General features: G+C 46.1%; 2 protein-coding genes across 5 annotated transcripts; one reads left to right on the top strand and one right to left on the bottom strand.

The window, feature by feature from the left end:
* The first annotated feature begins 424 nt into the window (after window positions 1-424).
* Window positions 425-2,925, top strand: klf2b (Kruppel like factor 2b). The gene is made up of 3 exons (XM_084480582.1): window positions 425-724; window positions 846-1,794; window positions 1,979-2,925. Exons 1-3 carry the CDS (start codon window positions 653-655, stop codon window positions 2,152-2,154), a joined length of 1,197 nt encoding a protein of 398 aa, XP_084336708.1. The 5' UTR covers window positions 425-652; the 3' UTR covers window positions 2,155-2,925.
* A 1,377-nt stretch (window positions 2,926-4,302) lies between these two features.
* Window positions 4,303-23,308, bottom strand: LOC311360891 (epidermal growth factor receptor substrate 15-like 1). Of its 4 annotated transcripts, none has more exons than XM_084480989.1 (24): window positions 23,277-23,308; window positions 22,784-22,825; window positions 22,534-22,623; window positions 22,395-22,442; window positions 22,197-22,292; window positions 21,941-22,015; window positions 21,733-21,858; window positions 21,577-21,636; window positions 21,137-21,412; window positions 19,887-20,047; window positions 18,939-19,104; window positions 18,101-18,163; window positions 16,139-16,224; window positions 15,431-15,503; window positions 14,936-15,097; window positions 14,058-14,255; window positions 12,928-13,080; window positions 12,139-12,250; window positions 11,503-11,642; window positions 11,297-11,357; window positions 9,360-9,442; window positions 8,973-9,036; window positions 7,044-7,060; window positions 4,303-6,266 (listed from the first exon to the last, which is right to left on the bottom strand). In XM_084480989.1, the coding sequence occupies exons 1-24, from the start codon at window positions 23,301-23,303 to the stop codon at window positions 6,120-6,122; spliced, it is 2,526 nt and encodes an 841-aa protein (XP_084337115.1). In that variant the 5' UTR covers window positions 23,304-23,308; the 3' UTR covers window positions 4,303-6,119. The 4 variants fall into 4 exon arrangements, with proteins under 4 accessions (XP_084337115.1, XP_084337114.1, XP_084337116.1 ...); XM_084480988.1 differs by having other exon boundaries at window positions 7,044-7,063; XM_084480990.1 differs by lacking the exon at window positions 18,101-18,163 and having other exon boundaries at window positions 7,044-7,063.

Here is a 23,308-nt window from a genome sequence, read left to right on the forward strand (position 1 = left end):
TGTATCCAGAATAGGCCATTGTTATTACCAATTGTTTTTGCACCATATATGTATTTATTGTATTATTAGACTATAAAGATATAAGATATATAAAGACTCAAGACTATAAAAATCCATTATTTATGTATTTACAATATGCTATATTCCCTCGCGTTGGCAACGCCTAAATTTAGGCCCTTCATTTTCTCTAACCAGTTATTCATATTACGCATGAAACATTTACTAAGTCCATAAAATAACAGTGGGATGAGTGTTGAGTCAAACTTTTATTTTTTTTGTTCCAACTAGCTAAACACCTCGCGGACTGGAGGTGGGCGTGGCTGTGATCGCGTGCGTCATCGCGAGGGGGAGGAGCCAGAGTTTAAAGGCTCGCAGGTCCTGCTTCGAGCCGGACAGAGCGCGCTACAGCAACAGGACCCACTTTATATAGAGCTAAATTTGCCGACATCCGGCGAGCATTTCAATTGGTCCAGATTCTTGGCTTGAATACTTATAAACTTTGAGGACCTCCTACCATTCAAAGTTGTTCAAAGTCTTGGAAGCGCAACCCTGGAGAGGAGAAAGTAAAGAGAGACGCACTCATTCCAGTGCGGCACGGCGATACAGTGACACGGTTTTGAGCAGATATATTTGTATTTTATTTCAACAAACGATGGCTTTATCCGGATTGATGCTGCCGTCATTTTCCACGTTCTCAAACCAAAGAGAAAGGCAATGGGAAGATGTAAGTAAAAACACAGTTTGTTGAGGGAAACTTCCAATTGATAAGTGGACTGGCTGCTGTGACTGCCAAACTATCGCAACGTTTTTAACATCTACTTTCTCCCCTATTTCTCCTCTTCCAGAGATGGAAAGTAGAGACGGACAAGCCGCTCTGCTCCGTGATCGAGATGGTGCAGGGCTCGGACACCCGGAGCCGAAAGGACGACGAGGATCTGAGCAACTACTTGGATCTGGATTTTATCCTCGCCAACACATCTGGCGCAAGCAGCGCGGCGCCCCTCGGCTGTGGCGCAGCGGCAGGTGCGGAATATATGGCCGACGCCAACCTGTACTCAACGACCGGGCTTACCGTGCCTTCCTACGCGACCAATGAGCACCGTTCCCCGCCTCCCCCCTACACAGCCAGCCTCATGGCAGAGCTGCTGCGCTCCTCCGACGGGGAGAACGGCTACGGCGCGGCGCGGCAGGGCAGGTTTTACGGTCACATGGCGCAGTTTCCCAGACACCATCAGGACATTGTGGACAACATCAAAGTGGAGCCCAACATGGACAGCTACGGTCCCGTCATGGGCATGGCGCCCCAGAGCTGCACCAAGATCAAGCAGGAGGGGAACGTGTCGTGCATGATGTCCTTCGAGCAGCCGCGCGTCGCCATCTCCCCGCGCGCCGCCAACAGCATGACGCCGCCGCTCAGCCCGGGCGAGCAGGGAGGCTCGGAGTGCCAAGCGCCAGTGTGTCATTCCACCCTGGGCTACCCGCACAAGTATCACCCCTCGTCGGCGTACCCGCACCAGCACCCGCACCACCCCACGGCACCCCAGCAGATGCATCTGTCGTACCAGCACCCGTTCGGCGTGTACGACGAGGGCATGCAGGGGATGCAGGCGGGCGGCCAGAGGGTGATGCTCACCCCGCCGTCCTCCCCACTGGAGCTGCTCGACTCGAAGCCCAAGAGGGGTCGCCGCACCTGGCCGAGGAAGCGCACCGCAACGCACACCTGCACGTTCGCAGGCTGCGGGAAAACGTACACCAAGAGCTCGCACCTGAAGGCCCATCACCGGACACACACTGGTAAGAGACGTCTGACAGTCTGGTCATCATGCGATCGTAAAACAAAGTTACACCTTGACTACGAACGTATTTTTGGGGTTAATCATTATTTTTTGTAAATGTATGTTAACTTATTGTATTATTTGATTTGATGATTATTGGTTACATGTTGCTAACGTGTTCTCCCGCCCTTCGCCTACCCCAGGTGAGAAGCCCTACCACTGCAGCTGGGAAGGTTGCGGCTGGAAGTTTGCTCGCTCCGACGAGCTGACCCGCCACTTCCGCAAACACACTGGTCACCGTCCCTTCCAGTGCCACCTGTGTGAGCGAGCCTTCTCCAGGTCCGACCACCTGGCCCTGCACATGAAGAGACACATGTGAGACATCAGCTCACATAAGGACTGGGGGAGAGGGAGGGGGGGGGGGGTTGTTGATTTAAACGATGTCATTTTATTTAAAAAAGAAAAAAAGAAAAATCTCTACATGACCAAAATCTTTTTTTATATATTGAACAAATGTTTTAGTGCTATTATTTTCTAATAACGTAGCTGGTACTACTTTTTTTGTTTATTGGAGCTTTATTGGTTCAATGCTTTAAAGTTTAGAGTAAACAAACCAATAAGGGGCTGGCCCTGTATATTCTCTCTCTCTCTCTCTCTCTCTCTCTCTCTCTCTCTCTCTCTCTCTCTCTCTCTCTCTCTCTCTCTCTCTCTCTCTCTCTCTCTCTCTCTCTCTCTCTCGACAAAACTGGAATGCTGTGTGTGACACAGAAGTGCCTTTCTGTATGACTGTGTGCTACTGTAAAGCTCTGTGACAGAACTACACAACCACCGAAAGGAACGTCCAAGACATGTTCTGGTCAACCAGGGGTGAACGTGCACATTACTATAGCCCAATATGTGCAAAGACAATGTTTTATTATTTAAACTGCCTCAATGTTTGAATGGCCTGAACTGTGTTTTTGGTTGCATTCTACACTTGGGTGATACTGTATACTTGGGAGTGAAACTTTAAACAGCCATAGGTCCAGCCCCTTTTTACACTATCAGGGCTTGATGCCCTGTGCATTATTTTATACTTAAATTTATATAGATATGTACATGGGTTTTATACTGTAAAATGTGTATTTATTGTAAATATTAAACCAATGAAATCGAAAAACGTATGCATTTGTGGAACTGGTCTTTATTCAATGAACAATTAGGCCCAAACGTCACGTTATGAAATGCGTTCACTTCTCGCGAGATTTCACCCTACTACATAAATCTATTACGCAAGTAGTCAAGTACTAATAAGTGCAGTCAAACCTGCGACCTATCAAGTCTGTTACACTAAATAGGTTCTACGTGCTGTCACCGTACACCGGCTCTCCTTTTAAAAATACGGAGCACTTCATTTACACTGTGATGTTTTCCAGCTGCGAGACAGAGAAGGGCAGCCGCTTGTGGGCTTAGCCTATAAATACAAACACTCAATTTCCATAATTACAGAGTGAGCCGGGAGTCGTCTGGACAGACTGAGGGGCACAGCAGAACCCTCCTCACGGAGCCCGCGTAGACTCTGATGGAGGCTAGAAATTATAGTTTGACATCAAAGGGCCTTAATACTACAATTACACAGACTTGTCCTGCTGCGCTGCAGATTAAATGATTCCCCACTCCTTTATTTGATGTCTGTAGGGTCAGTGGGCATTTCAGGCAGTCATCTAAGTTTTCAACGATTAGACGTAGGCTACAGTGTAGGCCAGTGTAGGATCAACAGGTGGTGTGTAGCCAGGCCTCAATCATTGTACTTCTAATTAGCATCGCACAAAGTGGCACAAAAATGTTCTGTGTATAATAAGGTAGTGGTTTTCCACGGTCTGTCGGTTCGTAGGGGGAACTGTCTGTGCCTCGGTCACTGAACAGTCCGTCCTACCTCTATGGTGGGTACCCGGGCTGTTGTCCCACGTGTGTTGGTCTTTATACAGGCTAGTAGGCCTAGTCTTAATTTACTTCCACAATTATATTCTATATTCAATGCGAAAACACAAATAGGACGAATATATAATATAAATTGATTGACTGTGATTAAGAAGGCTATACAAAATAAATAGAATTGACTTAACCTTTTTTACACTGCACTTTCATAGGCTCAACCAATTCCAAACCTCATATTTTTTCAAATATGAGGAACTGAATACTATAGTAGTACTATAACTTGCTAAAAATAGCTACATGGGGAAATGTAAATGAGACATTCATTTCACTTTTCAGTTTGTCAGATAATTTGTAACCAACAAAAAACCTGGATTATTGGTTTTGAACAGTTCTGCTTATCAATATTGAACATTGTCTTACGAAAGTGAAATAATGCAATACATGTATAAGCTATGGCAAGTTGTAAAAGGCCTTCCGCTTTGTTAATAACTCTTATCAGTCTTATGACTTCAGTCATATACACTTGTCACAAAGGATTGATTGGATTATTTGTGCTCTCCAAAAAACAAGCCTTAGAAGTGTTAGGTTACTTTTATTATTACTTTTATTATATTAAAAGTCATAACAGTCGTTCAAGAGTCCAAAACGGTATATTTTCTTCAAAGTTATTATAGGCCTAGTCATATTTAATAATAAAGCTTAAGTATGAACAAGTTGTTTGTGGGTCATTAAGGCATTCCTGCTGTACTTGTGTACAGCATCCATAATCCATGCGTTGAGTATTACCCATCATCCTCTCTTTTGGTACTGGAAGATTAATATGCCCAAGACAGACGTAATATATGCTATGTGCAAAATAAACCTGATAACAGTTTACAAGCGGGTAATTTTGTAAGGCATCAAAAGTCACACCTCCTTCCCTGATTGTGAGACAAAGATTAAGAGCATTTAACTGACAATACGGTCAATTTCTTTTTTTTGTTCTTTTCCGACGGACAATGAGCCATCCGTTGGCAACTCTGTAACGGTCTAAGTGTAATTGTAATAATTCAACCCATGTACAAAAGAGAAAAAAAAGAATGAAAACAAATGGAGTAGTGTTTTAAAAAGCACCGGTGCTAACCAGGCTTACATCCCATTTACCCTAAATTGGCCATACATTGCAGGCGAGTGACACGGTACCACGCAATAAGGCAATCTATCGAACTGCTTACACATGACATCATAGTGGTGGGTAACAGCACTCCTGAGGGATGCCATCGAGCATGACCTCATCCATCATTAATGTCATCATTAATGTCTTCATTAAAAGGCTTCCAACACTCCCTAAACAATCTTAACCAATCCCGTAGCATCTAACCCAGGGGCAGAAGGACACCCATGCTGGATTATCGTTGAACGGGGTGTTACCTTGTTCTAGTTTTGTGTACATCCTGTCCCATGTGCTGTACCACAAGGCCCAGCAAGGAGTGCATACAGTCACGGGATAGGACTGGGGGATACAACTGGAATTGCAAGTCCAACGATAATGGAATCAAACTTTGTGAACATTGTGTTAAACAAGTGTGTAACCAATGCCCTGAACATGGAGGGGGAGAGGGGGGGGGGGGGGGGTCCAGTTGCGGTTACAAGGCTGACACCCAAGGCAATCCGTTAAAAAAATTATGAAACGCCGCTCTTTAAGATCTGCACTCGTTAGTTAGAAACGATCACAGATTGGCAAGTAGCAGTTCGAAAAGATTGACATAAAAAAAAAAGAAATTATAAAACTGGTTCCAAGTTGTTCAAAATGGGCTATCGTACAGTTTCTATACAGTGCATGAACAGATACTTCATAAAAACCACAGATTCAACGCGGTTGGATATAAATAATAAAAACGTGATTAAAACATCGGGTGGGCGACGGGAAGGCATCAGAATAAGAACTGCGCGGTCGGCAATAGCAATAAATAGGCGCTGGATGCAAGTGGTGGTCGTCGTCTTCGTCAGGCTGGCCTAAAAAGCTTGCAGTCGCATTAAATGACTATGTTCCTACAGGATGTAGCCAGGCTTAAATCAAGTGGCCCCGGAGTGTCTTTGATTATAGTCGTCCTGTAGTTTGGGGAAGAGCTGAACCTCGACCGGGAGTTAAATGCGGAGCCTGAACGGGGAGTCCTAGTAGTGAGCAGAGAAGCACCAGCCCCCATCACAAACCGATGGAGGAAGGGGGATGTTGGGTGGGTGGTTGGGCGGGCGGTCGGTCGGTCGAGGGGTGTGGGGGGTGGCTGCCGTCGAGTCTGGAGTCCTAGAGTTTCTGGAGTCAGGGAACAGGGGAGGACGGGGAGGACGGGGGGGGAGGGGGGAGTCTGCCGTCAAGCCTGGAGTCCTAGAGTTTCTCGGGTCAGGGAAGAGGGGGAGGAGGGGGAGGAGTCTGCCGTGGAGCGTAGCTTAGGTGCTGGGCATCTGGGCCTTGCTGAGGGCGATGGCCCGCTCCAGGTCCTCGTGCTCCATGCGGCGGAGCCACCTCTGCCTCTCCTGCTCCTCCCGCTCGCTCTCCCGCTGGGCCCACTCCATCTGCTGCCGCTCACTTCCAGACTAGCCCACGGAGAAGGGGGGGGGGGGGGGGGGGGGGGGGGGAGAGGAGAGAAGGGAGAGGAAGGTAAGACATGGGTCTGAGGTTGGTGGTTGCTGCAGCGTGCTCAAGCGCACTCTTGCTAGTGGGAAACGAGGACCCCACACTGAGGTACGCACAAGGGGGGGGGGGGGGGGGGGGGAGGGGGAGGGAGACGGTACCCTTGTTATTTGTGGATGACTTTAGATCCATGTCACGTAGCTTTTTAGTTGCCAAGTTGTATTTTGTTATTGTCTTTTGTTATTGTTGTCTTTTGTTATTGTTGTTATACGTATCCTTCCGGGAGGGGAGAGTACAGAGAAACGGCTTTGAGAAACTATTACCTTAATTACAATCATTTGTACAGTGCTGAACAATGTCTTTCTTGATACGTCAATTACAGACCCAAGCCTCCGGAGATACAGAGGAATGTAGAAATTATGAATGCATGTAACCAATTCAATTTCACCTCTCACTCACGGTTGTGCGACAATAACAGTTGCATCTTCATAAAGGTCACCTGTACCCTTACGGTTATGAGATTGCCGTCTCATAACAATGCCCATGTGTACATAGTGCATCGACATATCGGCGCTGGATTCTAGTGGACGAATGTACCCAATCTAAAACCCAATCTACGACGGAAATCCCAAACTAAAAGCCAGTGTTCACACAAGCAGTTTTTCTTAAATTACAAAGCGCACAGGTCCACAGCATGCAAATCAATTCAAGGCAACCACCGCACACTCGGAGTATCTTACCTCGCCGTATTCACTTCCTGCTGGAGGAGAGAAATTACAATGCAGAGCTGAGCACACAGAGCCAAGACAATGTTCTGTACACAACTCGTCTAACGATTACAAAAGAAACTAACATGTCAATGGAACAAAACATGAGCTTCAATGTAGCATCCCTGTGACCAAGGGGGTGTGTGTGTGTGTGTGTGTGTGTGTGTGTGTGTGTGTGTGTGTGTGTGTGTGTGTGTGTGTGTGTGTGTGTGTGTGTGTGTGTGCGTGCGCATTGGGACCTTTAAACTTATTAACTGTACAGTACTTTGCTGGAAGGCATAACAGAGCGCCATAAATCAGTTTGCACTTTCACAGAAATGCTCCTCCAGTGTTGCCTGACTAGACACGTCCGCTAATGCCTCACTCTGCACTCCGTAGATCATTCCTTCAAAACACACGCCATGGGTCCAAACAGGGGTTCCTCCTCCTCTTGACACAGTCAAGGGCACTAGGCATTCTACTTTTGATGTACCCATGTTCTTAGGAATCGGTGAAACACAACATTACAAGGCAGTTAAGAAACATTGATGTGATTGCTTCTTGTGAAGACCTGTCTGATGCCTGAAGGACCACTGACTGCGGTAAAAAGCCGCCCGGACCATTACCTCATTTTAACTTTCTGCTTATGCAAAGGTTGTGCAAATATGAACAGAAAATTTGCTAAGAAACAACCTGTTGACAGAACTCATGTTCGGTCGATGAGGTTCAGTGTACATATGCTAGAGATGAAAAATGACATCTGTGTTTCCAGGTGCGAGTTGGTCATACGTGAGAGAGGTAGTTGGCCTAAAAATATTGCAATCCGTTGACTCAAATCAGTCTGTGTTCATATAGTCGTATGCGTGGCTGTTACCTTGGAGCTTACTCTAACAACTTAAACAAGGCTTCCTTCCTCCACATCTTGATGTAAAGTGGAGGCCATTATGGAAATACCTCACTACACACTGAAAGGAGGAACAGAGCCAATGAGCTTACCCGGGCAGAATTTTCCACACCTCACTCCAAAGCATTTAGTCAACGCAGGGTTTTCACAACCCTGTGATGACGTAGCGCATTGAGCATTTGCGTCAACCGACTTATTCGGTCTTAACTGGCCAATGGTTATGAGTATCACCTTCATAACTGACTGTACGATAAGAATCTCGACTATGTCTGTCAATGCCGCTTGAGGTGGTAGAATGTCAGCGCCTGCAACACAACTACTAGAATAAGATTAGATGGGCTGCTAAGATAACTGGGGTTTGTTGTAGAAGGATTTTCAACACCACTGGCAACAACGGAAAGAGGAGAGTGTCTGCTGCTCTATATTGAGGTGGTGATCCTGATTCCTGATCAACTTTTCAATGCAACACCCGATAGTGTGGTCATTAAAAATCTGACGCAGACATGTAGGTATACGCATGTTAGATATACTTTAGAAAAAGTGTCATTGACCTTGTAGATCAAGTGGCCATTCTGAATAGAGCCTTAATTCACCTTGTGACCTGACTTAATGTACAGAGACCTCCGGGAAACACAGGAACCGCGCCGTATAAGTTATGTCACTTCTCACACAAACTCGTTCCACTCACGTCCCTAGGCACCGATGTCAGCCCGTGACACTAACAATTGAGGGAACCACCAGCTGCAGTGGCCGCCGTTTCTCCACAGGGGGTGCTGTTACGGCGGTTTGTGTGAGGTATTTCAGGACTCTCGCCGTGCACATGTTAAGCCACACAGCACTCTGCAGACAGCCATGCTTTGCCCGTGCGCGGCCATACACATGGCGCACGAGAGGCATTGATTGTGCAGCTCTGTTGAGTGGCGATAGAAAGGCTCGCAACGGTGCTGTGTAAATACAGTCCATTCACCATTTTAGCAAACGATGTGTTCACACTCATAGACCACACACACCGTTCTTACCATAGGGAGGTGCAGGGCGGTTAGGCACATTTTTCTTGGGGGGCATGGCGGGGTTGTCCTGCTTCTGTTCAAACACACACACACACACACACACACACACACACACACACACACACACACACACACACACACACACACACACACACACACACACACACACACACACACACACACACACACCCATCAATATACAGCCCCTGGCCTTAAGACCACATTCTTTATAAAGATATCTATAAATAACAGGGGAAAAAAAGCTAAAAGTGATGCATTGGGGTGGATGTGGGAATTTGGAGCTCACTCATAATGTGGGCAACATGAATAACCTGGCTTTCTACAACGCCAGCGGAAAAAGAAAAATCATAACTCAAAAAGGTCCAGGGAGCTTACCTTTGACATCTGAGTAAAGTCGGCGAAACCGCCCTTGCTTCCAAAGGAGTTGTTCCCGAAGGCGTCCGTTTTCCCGAACGCATCTGTGACAAGAGCATGTGAAGCACCTCTTTGGAAAGTCTGAATGCATTGGGGGAAGGAGCCTCAAAGGGAGGTTTAATGAGAGTTCAAGCCCGACCACACGTTCAGAAGTCATCCCTGCGCCCCGCTTGTTATGAAATCGGCCCGTGTGCTATTTTGGAATCGGGGGGGGGGGGGTAATGTGGCGGGTTTCACTTTCCATGACATTTCGAGGAGAAAACCCCTTAAAAAAGCAAACATTATGCCGAACCTGACGTATGCATCTGATTAGCTAATTAGACGGCTGAGTCGCACTACTGTTAACCAGAACTGTGGGGCGGTTGTTTGGAAACAGCGTGGAATGCCTGCCCGCTTAATGAAGAAATTGCCAACTGTGGAGCAGTACAGAAACCGGGGAGGGGGAAGCAAGCACCCCAAACAAACCATTGTAACACAATCTGTTTGTTGTTAGTGTGCCGACCAAAATGGTGGCATTCATGTGCAACACGCAGTGTTTTCCTTCACATTAAAACGCACCGAGCCCTGCGGTCTACAGACGCTCCTGTGTTCTCGTGAACGACTGTATAGCTTGGACGTGCGCAGGCCGGTGGTTAGCTCCCCGAAGCTACAACAACAACCACCCCCCCCCCCCAACCACCCCTCCCCCCCGCAGTGAATGAGCCATAGCAGAGCTGGAGAGGAGGAGGAGGAGGAGGAGGAGTGGGGACAGGGAAGGTGGGGAGCTGCTTGTTAAAGAAGTGCTGTCTTCCAGCAGAATGGGAGCCATAGTCAGAGAGTTTCTGTTGTGCTTGGCTCCGGCAAACCTCCTGTTTTTCCAGGGATATGGGGGGGGGGGGGGGGGGTATTTTTAGTCGTCCAGCAGTTAAATGCGTAGGTACAGGACTAAAAATAGATGCCCGCCACAGGAAAAAATGAAGCCACGGAGAGTAAAAATGGCGTGACCCCTAATGACCCCCTCCCCCCCCACCAACGTCTAAATCGAACACGTCACCCAGACACAGTGGCACAGCATCAGTGCTTCTTTGAGACGGGGTTGCGCAATTTAAGTGATTTTCCCACATTTTGATGCCAGTTTCCTGCTTTGGTCACAGAGGGAAAAGTACACCGGTGCTTACACAGAAAAGGGGGATGTTGAGGCGAGGACAGTGGAATAGGCTGGCTCTGGCGCCCGGGACGCGTCCGTGCGTCGACTAGAAGTGATCCATGGGCACCTGGAGGCCATGCTGGGTAAGCACGCACGTGTAGGACCTGCCATTTCAGGCTTTAAAAAGGGCTTCCTACGTCAGCTTTAGCTCTTCTATTACTAAATATTCAATAGAAATGTACCAATGTCATGAGTGCAATTTCCTCTCTCTCTCTCGCTCTCCCTCTTCCCCTTGACCTGCTGTCCTCTGCAACATGACTGCTACCTCTATACATCAACTGTTTGTGCTCAAACACACCAGGCCTGTACTCCAGGACACATGACCATTTGACTGCGGGGACCTTGATAGCCTGAAACTGCATACATCCCATTCAACTTGTTGTGGTGAACTGTAATGTCCCTTTGACACCCAAGGAATCCCGGCAGTTAATTTGATCCATTTAGTCGGGCGTTTGGGTGCTTTATTGCCATGTTAAGCGTGACTGTTCATCATCCGAGATCTCTCTAAATGACCTTACATTCATGAATGGACCATTTATTTTTTTCAATTTCTAATTCCATGTAACTGAATTGTCACTGGTGAAGCACTTGAGCACATTGGACTTAACATAAACGATTAAAGAATTCTGTAACCTGAGCTTTAGCATGGCAGCATGGGGATAAAATCTGATGCTGACGGTGTGCGTCTGCATGGACCTGATCATTACAGTACCTGGTTCTTTTGCCTTGGGGCTGTTGGACCTGAACAGGTCAGCACCACCGAAGGCGGGTGGCTGAGGGAAAAAGGAAAATAAATGGGATTGAACATTTTCACAATCGATGGTCTCCCATTCATATTGAACGACGCGAGATCAGCACCTCAAATTCCCCTGAGGTCCTTTGAACCTACAGGACCCAGTCAATAGACAGCTCTTGTACCTTGAGCGGAGGGGTGGGTTTTCTGCCGAACGGGTCCGACGACGCAAACAGGTCCGACTTGTCCGTCTTTTTGAAGAAGTCTTCCGAGGACGTTCCCTTGAAGGGGTCGGTGGCTTTGAACGGATCTCCCCCGAAAGCATCTGAAAACAGGAAAGGCAACAAGGATCGAGGTTGGACATCCCAACGAAAAAACGAATTCATAATATACAAGTGAACTGTATGGTCATAAGTGGTATCATATCAAACTGAAAGCAATTTTTACTTATTACCCTCTAGAATTTCCCTGGGATTTTAAGGGCAAACCTTAAGTCACATTGAATTCAGATGAGACAATGGGCCATCATATCAGGTCCATCAGAGTCTTCAATGTAGAACTATGTAAATGTAAACTATACCAACCACGCATCAAGCAGACCCACGATAACATGCGCTGTTATCCAAGCACAGCAGGAGACTTTCAACCTTTTACATGTAAGACAATAACGTACACTTCATACAAGATCACCAAGTGAAACCCATTTGTCCCCCGTCAAATATGAGTGTAAGGATGGCTGTTAACCAGGGTTCCTGTGCAGGAGTCGCAGTTCTAAAATGACCACTACCGCGGAAATGAGGGTAGACGCGAGGGGCTCCGACCTTGAAAGGAGTCGGCCTTGAAGGGGTCTTCGGTCTGGAAGGGGTCACCGGAGGCGTCCCGGGGCCCGTTGCTGTTGTTGAACATGGCTATCCGAGACTTGAAGGAATCCGCCTAGAGATGGACGAAAAGATTGTAGTGAATCCGTCTAATAATTAAAACCATTACAATGGAGGACGACTCACTGCATCGCACCTCAAGACAAAGAGTGAGCCTGTGGTGTCTTAAAGGATTCGCAAAACAAAAACAAGGAGATTAAAGGAGTATGCCCTGAATGGCAAAAACGTTTGTTCACTCCTCGACAACAATCACACTTAACTTAAACAGTATACTCAGGTGGACAAAAAAAAAAAAAAGTTCTTATATAAAAGATGTTGTATGTTCATTTGTAATACCCGTTCCATTCAGACTAGTACTAACCAGTTTGTTTCTATGCACCCTGTTCTTTGATGTGCTATATAATTAGCAGTAATTTCTGGGTGACACTAATGTGTTTGCACGTGGTGCTGCCGTGACTCGGGAGCGAATATCCAACGGCCCCGTCAGCCAATAGAGAGCCGGGTGGAAGCCCAACCTGAGTGCCAACATTCTCCCGGAAAAAGCCGTTGAACGAAAATGAAGGGGAAAGATTAGTGGACTTACTTTCCTACGGCAGTGGTGGCTAAAATGTTCCAACAGGTGCAGAGGGCTGAGCAGGTCATCGTGAACGGCCGGACATTCACTACAGCACTGACGTCAATCGCCCGCCCCCACACCCCCCCCCCGGCCCCCCGGTCCCCCCTCGTCCTCACCGTCCCTTTGAAGGCCCCGTTCTCCTTCTCCGGGAGGACGTCGTCCGCCAGGTTGGTCATGCTGCCGCCGTTGGTGAGCGCGCGGTCATACTGCTCGATGCTCTTGGTCACCTCCAGCTGGCTGTCCTGGATCTGGGTCAGTTTACTGCGGGCCTGGGGTAGAGAGGTGGGAAAAGGATGGAGCTGATGGGATTTTTAAGGAGATGCGTTGTTGGCCTGGGCAATAAAACAATAAATGATTGTATCGTGATAGACGTGATCGATCGTGATTTCGATCAACATCAATATAAAACATGTTCAAAATATATATATATATATATATATATATATATATATATATAACAGACTGGACCACCGAATCTAGCAGCTGGGTTTGTTACACAAACACTGTTCCATACTTATCTACAATATTTGAGTGTTTTTCATTGTTGTATCGACATTGGAGTATTTATCAATGAAGAACAGTGGAAGGTAATATTAAGTGTTAAACATTCCTAGTCTTTTGAGGTCATTAAAATTATCAATAGTTATCGTTATCGATCAATATGATCAAGTTATATCGTGATATGTCTTTCAGCCATATCGCCCAGGCCTAATGCGTTGTATTCAAACTGACATGAAGACAGTGGATTCAGATGTGGAGGAGGGGGGGGGGGGGGGGTTCAGACAAGTTAGCGGTTAGCTTGCTCTAGGCTGACTACAGGGAGGCATCGGAGGAAAGTCTGGTTGAGGTCTGCATTGTTACCGAGCCGTGGGCGGTTAACAACAACAATGCCCGCTGAAGTACACTACACGGTCAAATTCCTTGGCGGTGTATAAAAAGGGATGACCTTCCCCCGTTTCCCGTTCCATCTGAGATGTGCCCACTTGGCACAGAGCTGGAGTGTGTGCTTGTTTTTTTGCGTGAATGGAGTGGAGCAAACTTTTTAAGGATGTAACTCAACTTCTGAGAAAAAGAGTGTTCACACATGACAGTGTTTCCACACATTCAAAATTCATGAATGAGCCCTTTGATTATAATTTGGTCATGAGTGTTGCTGAAACCTGCCATGAAACAGTCAATAGATTAGAATTGGATCCATCCTTTGAGACGGGCCTGGGTCGTCGGCTGCATGGATGGGAGTTCTGACCTGGTTGAGCTCGTCCTGGGTGGCCCTCAGGGACTTGGTGATGCTGTCCAGCTGGACACGTCCCGACAGCAGGTTCTGGCCCAGCAGGGCCTCCTCCTCCTGCAGCCGGCTCAGCTCCCCCTTGGTGCGGCCCATCTCGTCCTCCTGGCTCCGCAGGTCCAGCTCCTGGGAGCGGATCTGGTTCTGCAGGGACGAGATCTGGGCGGGGAGGTGGTGGAGGTGGTGGAGATTCAAGTCAGATTAGCACAAATATTTTAATAAAAAGAAATAGCTTTTGGTATGCACGTGGAATAACAAAAGGGATTGTGATACAAATTACTTTACAAGTAATATAAATACGACAGTTGGTTCAGATAAAGCTGCCTTCAATTGTAGAATAGTATTGGGTAACGCTTCACAAAAAAGTCACATAAAGCAACCATTTATTAACATTCTTTAATGCAGTATAAAGCATTCATTTACAGTTAATTACCAGTTAACCAAGGGTCTAGTAATCCTTTACTAATGGTGTTCATCTTAACTAAAGTAGACATTTAATATGGTTTATACAGTATTACCAACCGTAGTTTGTTAGGGTTAAGCCTAACCCTAAGTATTAGAGATGGGGTGCCAGTGAAGCCAGACTTTTAACTAACAAGAAATGAACCACAATACAAAAACCTTACCCTGACCCACTCCCCTTGCCCCTATGCTAATGCTACACAATTATGCCTATTACTGCATTAACTAATGTTAACTCATGGCTGATTAACGTGCCCTTATTGTGAAGGGATACCTAACATTCTACTATAAGAAGCCCATACAAAGGTCTCCATTCATCCAGCATGCATCCGTGGAGGGCGTAATAGCAGAGCGCTGCCTGGCCCGCTGCCACTTACAGTCTGGGACTCGTCCTGGCACTTGATCTTCACGTCGTTCAGCATCCCCTCCAGCTTGGAGCGCTGCTGGTCCATCTCCTCCAGCCGCTCCTTGGCGTCCTGCTTCTGGGACTCGGCGTCCTGCAAGGTGCCGTTCTCCCGGTCCAGGTCCACCTGCATCTCCTGAGGAGGGGGGCCGGAAAGAACCAGGCCGATGGGTTAGGTGTGGGCATGGCTCTCTGTTTAGTTGTGCTTGTGAAAAAAAACGTAACACATCTACATTGTTAAAATACAGCTTTCAATTCAGGGAGAGAATTTTTTTTTTTTTTTAAGGATTCAGGTATCAAACATGAACCGCATTTTTCGATCACTTGAAGAGACAGGTACCCTGGGGGGCGGGGGAGGGTGAAAGGCCATTTCAGCCGCTCTGATGACTTTTTGTTAGGGTTAGCTTCATAGTGCCGACTGGCATGGAGGACAGGTAGCATCGGCGAGTTGCATCACGTCCAGCCTCACCTGAACCTCAGTATTCTGTTGTCTGATGGCTTCCTCCTTCTCTCTGATCTCTAGCTCCAGGACGTATTTGTCCCTGTCAAACACATGAAAAGAGCAGGTTATGATTGGATTAGGGTCTGTATGGGGCTTTGAGAGATGTTTGGAGCCGTGTGTGGAAACAGAAACAAAAAGACCATTCGCTGAAGAGGAAGGCATCGCTATAATAGTTGGTTGGTTGGTTGTTGTGACACCTACCTGTTGTGGTTTAACACCCTGTCACAGCAACCAAAAACACATTGGTTCTCTGCAACCCAAGTTCTATGCAAGTCTGTCCGGTTTGCTTGTGTGTGTAGACAGTCTGTTAATCAGTGGTACAACATTCAAAAACAAGAACCGTTCACTTGCATAAACTATAGAGGCAGCTGTACTCTGAACGGACTACACTCACATGCTGCTTAAGTACGCAACTATACCTTCCTCACACTATACCACATTGTTTCGGCTTCCTGACGGCCTATTATATAAACAAAAAAACCTGACAGTCAGGAATGCAAGAGGAACATTTGGCTGTATAAATCCATCTGGGCAGCCCCTGTTCAGGGCAAGCCTAGTGTAGTATGCAGCTGCCTCTCCGGAGCCCTGGCTACGAGGAAGACAAGGAAACTGAGCCATTCTTCTCCCGGCTGCAGCTCAGGCAGCGGGTGGGGGGGGGGGGGGGGGGGGGTTCACCTCTGCAGCTGAGCTATTTCCTGGCTGAGGTCGTCCAGTTCTTTGATGCCCGTCAGGTCTGCTGAGCCGGTGGAACTGTTGCTGTCCTGAGCAGGGGGGCGGGGGGGGGGGGGGGGGGGGGGGGGAGGATCAGGAGAGTGGTTAATGGAGTTGTTATTGGGTGTCATTCAATGACTAAATCAATATTTGATCATCACAAATGTATTAACCGACAAGTTAGGTCATGTTCTGTTGCTCTCTCACGGTTATTATTGAATGACATTTATTTTCCAACACAAGAGGGCGCAGTTTCAGTTTGAAACAAGGCTTAATTCACTGCCGGTGCTGTGAGGAGGAGGGGAATTGAACTTCTTTTGATGACTTATTGATGCCACATGAAATGGTTGAAGATCGATGACGGTTTGCAATGGCTAGAGAAAGGGGGTGGTGAGGTGACAGACTTGAAAATAGACAGGGCTGTGCGCACGCATGCGTGTGCGTGCGTGCGTGCGGGCGGAAAGTACAGGTCATGAGAGCGAGGGAAGAAATGCTATGGCGGCAAGGAAAACAAAGCGAAAAAAGGTTTTCAGCAGATAAAAAGGGTGAAAAGGGGAAGAGCTGAACACAGATAGAGGGAGATAGGGAGAGGGGTGAAGGAAAGAATGACAGCAGGTTAATGATGGCCAGCCGTACCGAGAGAAGAGGAGCTCCCCGGTGCTACACACGTGTGACAGGAAGGAAACGGATCCCAGACACAGCAAGCGACGGGATCAGACTCATTCCCACAAAGGACTGACGTGGGAGACCCAGCGAGGGTTCTCACCCAGACCAGGAGGAGGTTCTCAGCGGAAAGTGTTATCCGAGATGAGTCAACATCTGGTCGTTTTAGAGGTTTGACGGGGGTTACACCACTTTGATGTATGATCACAATTAGTAAATACCATTGGAAGGCTCTAAACCAAATGCTGGGTTGGATTCCCACTAAAAAATTTTTCCATAATTAAGATAATCGTCAGAATGCATCATGGGATTCAAAAAACTAATACTAAGTAGAAAGTAATACTGCTAAATGTTAAATCAACATAAATAGTTTCAAAACAATGTCACCCCAGAATGACAAATCATCTCCTAATTAATTACTAAACAATGACCAAAAAAACAGGTTTCCTATCAACATAATAATTTAAGATAGCAATGCTGCCAATAAGTCAGCAGTCATTGCTTTGCGACGGCGCGATGCACAAGCACAATACTGAAACATCAACGTTTATTAAAAGATTAGCTGAACAAAAAATGTTATCCTAAAAGCAATAATAGTGCTCAATTTAGCTAAAATAAGAATACACTAGTTTGTTTTATAAAGATACAAGTTAATTTAATCTTTGTTGGACAACCAAATAATCAAGTATTTTGATGTGGGAAATTCAGAGATGCTCCTGCAATACCAACAGGTGGCAGCATTTACCAATAAATAGTGAATCAAATTTAAGTGGAAAATGAAACTACTACAGGGCTTATAGTTCAGAATGCATCATGGGATTATTGGCAGGCACTCGCATATTGAGGGCTCAAAAGAGTAGCGGTACTGAGCGGTACTCATAATCGTTGTATATGTGTCGTAACCTAGGCTGATGAAACCTTTGTTTTACCACATCTCGCATTAGAAACACTGTGGCAGTCCAAGCACAACAATATCTCCCCTTAATAACGAATCATTTCACGATGAATGTCTGCGGTCATTTCAATGTGACGTCATGATGTACAAGCCCTCTACATATGCAAGTACAACAATGCAAACAATAATACACGTGCGTTGCCTTGTCCACACTAAGATTCACTAGGAAAGGCAGATTTATTTTGTTTTGCATTCCACGTGAAAACTTTGCTTACAATGCAAAGTCCATAACGCTTGGACCATTTTGGGGCTGGTGAAAACAACGGGTACAACAGCGCCACCATGTGGAGAACAGGGCAATTACTCACTCTGCGTAGATGAGCAAAGGCAGCAAGCTCTGGTCCCACAGCAGACATGAAACCAGCGTAGGTCTGAGAGATCCCATAGAGAAAGAATGCAGGGGTGCAAGAATAGTATGTTGTTGGAAAAGCAAAGCAGCAGAATGCAGCTGGAAAGTAGCAGAAATTTCACATTTAAAAAGGAGAAAGGCAGCAACACTTTTAACAGTTTTGGAACCAGACAGTTTATAGCCAATGTATTACAACCGCAGTTGTAAAATATTGAATCACGTTGAATCACCCTGGTTTAATTTACGCTAAACGAGCAGCATCAATTTATGTTTAACTGCTATATAGCTGAAATAGTAGTCTGGGCACCAACTGTGTCCTCAAACACACACACAACAACCTAACCTTATATTTTCATGTATAAGATATTTACATTATCTTATACATGGAAATATAAGAATAAGATTTGTTGTAGTTTGGTACAATGTCAATATTGTACTACGAGTATTTGCTCTGAAACTTCTGATTCAAACAGAATACAACGTCTGAATCCAATGTGACATGGGGTCACGTTTAATACATTCAGACCACCAAGATAGAAGACCCCATTAACCAGAACGCTTACTGTGATCTGCATTTAATGCTATGAGGTTCACAGGATATGTGATAATTACCCTTTTTTAAAGTATGCCTTTAAATCAGGCGATCATCGAGTTTAGTAATCTTCATTGCATCCAAAATCCATCAGACTGTTGGATTACGGCCAAGAATCGGACTCTAATATAAACGGGATGATTTCAACGACAACTCAAGTGTGGGGCATCAAGGCGACCAAAAGAGGAACCTTGGTGGGACTCACGGGGCCGGCGGCCGTGGGTGCGCTCCGCTCCGACGGGGGGATCATGTCCGGGGTGAGGCTCTGCGGGGGGTCCGTGCCCTGGCTGACCTTCTGCTGGATCAGGTACATGGCCAGGGAGAACTGCTCCCGGCTCAGCTTGCCCATCTGCTTGGTGTCCGCCAGGCCCCTGGGGAGAGCGGCAGAGGACCTATTGACTCCATGTTCCCCCACCATCTACAACCTGACACGTTTCAATCTCCCGTCCGTGAGCAATGTTTGGGAGAATCGAGTGTTCTTGCTATGAAACAATTAAACCCTTGTTCTACACCGCAGTGTTGACGCGGTACATGGCTTTTCTGTGTAAATCCGGTCATGGGATCACCAACTAGGGAAAAAGGTACAAAAACTGCAACCGTCATCAACTTGAGTTAAATTAATTTTTTTTGTATCCAACTTCTTCTTTCATAACCTACGTCAGACTCTGCTTGCCCAATTCTTTACACAAAGCTGGGCCGGTAGAGTGAACATGGCCAGGCCTTCTCTGGTGGAGGCGTGTGGCCATCGAGAGAAGTTTATGCCTATCCCATGCGCCGATCTTCCCCATACTGGACAGGCATACTCACTGGTAGTAGTAGAGAGTGAGTGCTGTTGAGTCGGGTGTTTGGACCTGCATTCAGTCTCATGCTGGTGAGCTTGTGGAGGAGTGTACTCACCTTTGCCATGGTATTTTCAATATGGGTCTTGTGTGTTAAACTCCTATCCAAAGTTACCCCTAGGTAGACTGGGTCAGTTACGTGTCAAAGCACTATGCCAGGCCATTCCGACCTTTTAAATGTAACCGTATGTCCTATTCTGATTAAAGATCCTTTTGAAGCAGAGCCAACAAAGCAGAATCATTTCAACACCATAACAATGAGATGGTGTTGCAAAAGTCCTGATAGTCTCCGTTACATTTTTCTCAGGCCTCACCATATCTGGGCCAGCATGGTCTGGGGCAGGCTGGACAGCATGAAGATCTCTATGACCTCCGTACCGGTGACAAGACCGTCCATGTCTGTGTCCGTTTTGAGGAAGAGGTCGTCGTAGCGCCCCCTGTCTGCCAGCGGGACCACCCAGTTCACAGAGGAGGTCTGAGGACACAGACAACACAAGGTGTTTAAAGACCTGCATCTGCTACAGATGCCAAAACACACATTAAGTGTACCATGAAAATGTAAAACGGTAATGCAAGGGATTTGTTATCATTTGTCATATTTCTGCATCTTTGCATCGTGTAGCAGTTATACATTGCAATCTTTTGCCTAAGGGTATGGAGCAAAACACAAGATTGTTGTTTTACTACAAAAATGGCTAGAAAAGGGCCAGGGAAGCATGACAGGGAAGACAATGCAGACAAATGCATGGAATTTGGAATGAGGATATGAATTGAGCCGAGAGATTAGATCATCGTGGCCCAATGACAACCACCAGCTGTCATTCCTTATGTTCTTCCCCATCCAACAGAACTACTGAGTGTAAACATAGAGCCCTGGAGCAACTGAATGGTGTGATACACAGTGGTCGCTGCTCAGAACAATGTGGCCAAACAAGTCTGGCCATTACCTCTCAGAAATGGATTGGATACTAGATGCACTTGTTTCTTACAAAAGCAAGCTGTGCCCTCATGATACACTGGAAGGGTGCAGCAGGTAAACAGAATTGAAAGTATGTATTAGTAATTGCAATGTAAAGTAATGAATGCGTTTCCTAGTTTCCTTTGAGCTTCATTGAGCTGACTCAACAGAAACTAGCAACCGCAATCAAGACTACAAATTGGCTAGACCCAATTCAGCTATCAGCCGGTCAGCATAAATACAGTGGACTTTTAAATCAACAGCCTAATAGCTAAGTGTGAAGCCGAATAGTTATACAGCTACCGGTAAAATCAACAAAATCCTAGCATTTGTATCTTATGTGTGTCCAGTTATGCCAATCCCAAAAGAATGTACATCAGCCTTACAAAACCTCTGACATCATTGGTTTTGTATTGTAAACAAGAAATGTAAATATCTGACTTAAAGAGCAAAACCATATGTTCGATATGCGTAAAGAAATAAAAACACTTTGAGAAAAGCTTGCAGCAAAGTTGATCCCCGTCACGTTGCTATGGCAGTACACAGTGCACATAATGCAACCTTAATATTGCCCTCTGCTCACGGGAGTTCACGGCTAGGGACTACCTGCTGTGGATTGGACTTGAAGGAGTGTTTAGGCGAGAGGCCGCTGGTTGGTGTTCCAAGGGAAGCGACGGCGCTCAGGGAGGGGGTGGGCCGGAGGGTCTCCTTCAGGGGCGACGGGCCCGAGGAGAGGGACATCCCAAACAGACCGGGAAGCACGGCCACGGCACCCGCCAACTTCACGCCGGACTTCCTCCTCTTGGTCGGTGGGATGAGGTTGGCGGGCAAGGCGGCCGGGACGGGTTCCTGCTCCATGGCCCGGTAGACCAGATGCATGGCCTGGTCCCGTAGGAGAGAGGCACACGGGTCAAGGACGCAGGTGCAAGGCTGGGCAGCTTTTGAAACACACCATGAGCCGTGGACTGGTGAGCACCCGGGAGAGTCCTGACTCCTGAGGACCACTTTAAACAGTAGTACAATGATGCGACGCAAAGACGTCTTACCACAGCAAACTCCTCTTTGTCCAGCTGCCCATCCTGGTCAACGTCACTAATTTCCCAAATCTAAAAAGACAGAAAACAACATTTGAATATGTCAATTACAATTTTACCAAAACTAAAAATTGTAAAGACACTTTATGCAGACGAGAACATAAATACCTTTCCCAACACTTCCAGAGGTAGCTTGGAGTTTATGAGCACAGGTTTGACCTTATCCCCTGGTAGGAGGCCGTTGACTGGCAACAGACTTTCAAAGATACCATCAAATTTTCCTTTTTCGTCAGGCTGGAATAAACCAAAATAGTGTTTTAGGTGAAGAACATCACAGTATTCATGAGAACACTGTGTCTACAAATGCTTTACTCACCCGTATAGCCCACTGTGAGTCTGTTTGTGTTGATGGTACTGGGGATAGGCTTGCTAATGGACTACCAGTGTCCTTCTGCAAAACAATGTATTTACATTGTTGAAGCTAACCCAATCTCAATTAGTTATTATTAACTATTATTTACTATTAACTACAATTATTAACTACTGAATACGTAGTGAATATTACACATAGCTGTTTGAGGAATGCACACCCTTTTGATATTGTGAAATCAAGCAATTCACTCATTACTCACAAACTTGGGAGGAGCTAGTGTTTGGTTGAGGTTGTTGAGGCTAATGTCGTTGCCACCCTGTGCTGAGGCCACAAGCCTCAGCGCTATGAAGAAACCCTGGGGAAGAGCTTGATAGTCAGTTTGCATGCATACATCAGCATCACACCACATAACAATTTCACATTTTTAACTAAAAAATCTGATAAATCACAACATTACCCTCTTGTCCAAATAGCCGTTTCGTTCTGAATCAGCCAAATCCCAAATCTAAAATATCATAAACAAGAATTGGGTTAATAAGACATTTTGAAATTCCGATATCTAGCCTACTTCCGTTTTCCAACAAGTTTCATTTTACCTTTCCAAGTGTACTATCCGACAGCCCCGACTTCTTAAGGAATTGAGCTGCATCCCCAGCTGATATTTGTCCTGTGTTTCCACGGTCAACCTAAAATGATGCACAGTTACGATTAACATTGCAGTGTTTGTCAAGTAGCGTACTAAGCTACTCTCGTTCGAGAAAAAAAAAAGCTGTGCAGATCATCAACACACAGCCAAAGACATTTTGGCCAATCTCAAAAAGGTAAACATAAGGCAGAAGACATTACCTGTCGGAAATAGTTGTCATATACCGGGTTTCCGCTCGATAACTGTGGATATTAGAGAAAGTAAATACAGTGAAACGGGGGACGTGTGAGTGTCTACTTAGACAGGCCAACTTTGACGTTCACTAGATAGCTAACTTAATAGCAGACGACACATTCCCCTTAAAGTATCTGTTGTAACATACAGCCTTCGATTAAGAGAGCTCAGAGTGGTGAAAATACTCTGTATAGTACTAGGGCTGTTCACACACATGGGTTATTTACGTATTTATTTCCCACTACCAATTAAATAGTCCCCTACGGCATGCTAGAGGCTTCATCTGGTAGACGTTCACCAAGTCAATTGACAACAAAAGGTTATTTCTACGACCACCACACACCGTAACATCGCTTAGAAAGTAGCATAATGAGGGATATATACTGACATTGTCGTTAAAAATACATATCATTAAACGCTAATGATATATTTTATAAGGTAAAGGAGTTGTTGCTTTACCTGACTTAAAGTCATGAGCGCCGCCATATTTC

This window comes from Micromesistius poutassou (genome assembly GCF_964030765.1).
Source record: "Micromesistius poutassou genome assembly, chromosome: 16".
NCBI classification, from domain to species: Eukaryota; Metazoa; Chordata; class Actinopteri; order Gadiformes; family Gadidae; genus Micromesistius; species Micromesistius poutassou.

Excerpts from the sequence above, each read along its gene's own strand:
- klf2b (XM_084480582.1), top strand. The coding sequence starts at position 653 with ATGGCTTTATCCGGATTGATGCTGCCGTCATTTTCCACGTTCTCAAAC. Across the intron at positions 725-845 it reads GAGAAAGGCAATGGGAAGAT|AGATGGAAAGTAGAGACGGA; the intron begins GTAAGTAAAAAC and ends CTCCTCTTCCAG. Across the intron at positions 1,795-1,978 it reads CCATCACCGGACACACACTG|GTGAGAAGCCCTACCACTGC; the intron begins GTAAGAGACGTC and ends CGCCTACCCCAG.
- LOC311360891 (XM_084480988.1), bottom strand. The coding sequence starts at position 23,303 with ATGGCGGCGCTCATGACTTTAAGTCAG. Across the intron at positions 19,105-19,886 it reads ACCATGCTGGCCCAGATATG|GGGCCTGGCGGACACCAAGC; the intron begins GTGAGGCCTGAG and ends CGCTCTCCCCAG. Across the intron at positions 12,251-12,927 it reads ACGGGGCCTTCAAAGGGACG|GCGGATTCCTTCAAGTCTCG; the intron begins GTGAGGACGAGG and ends GTCCATCTCTAG.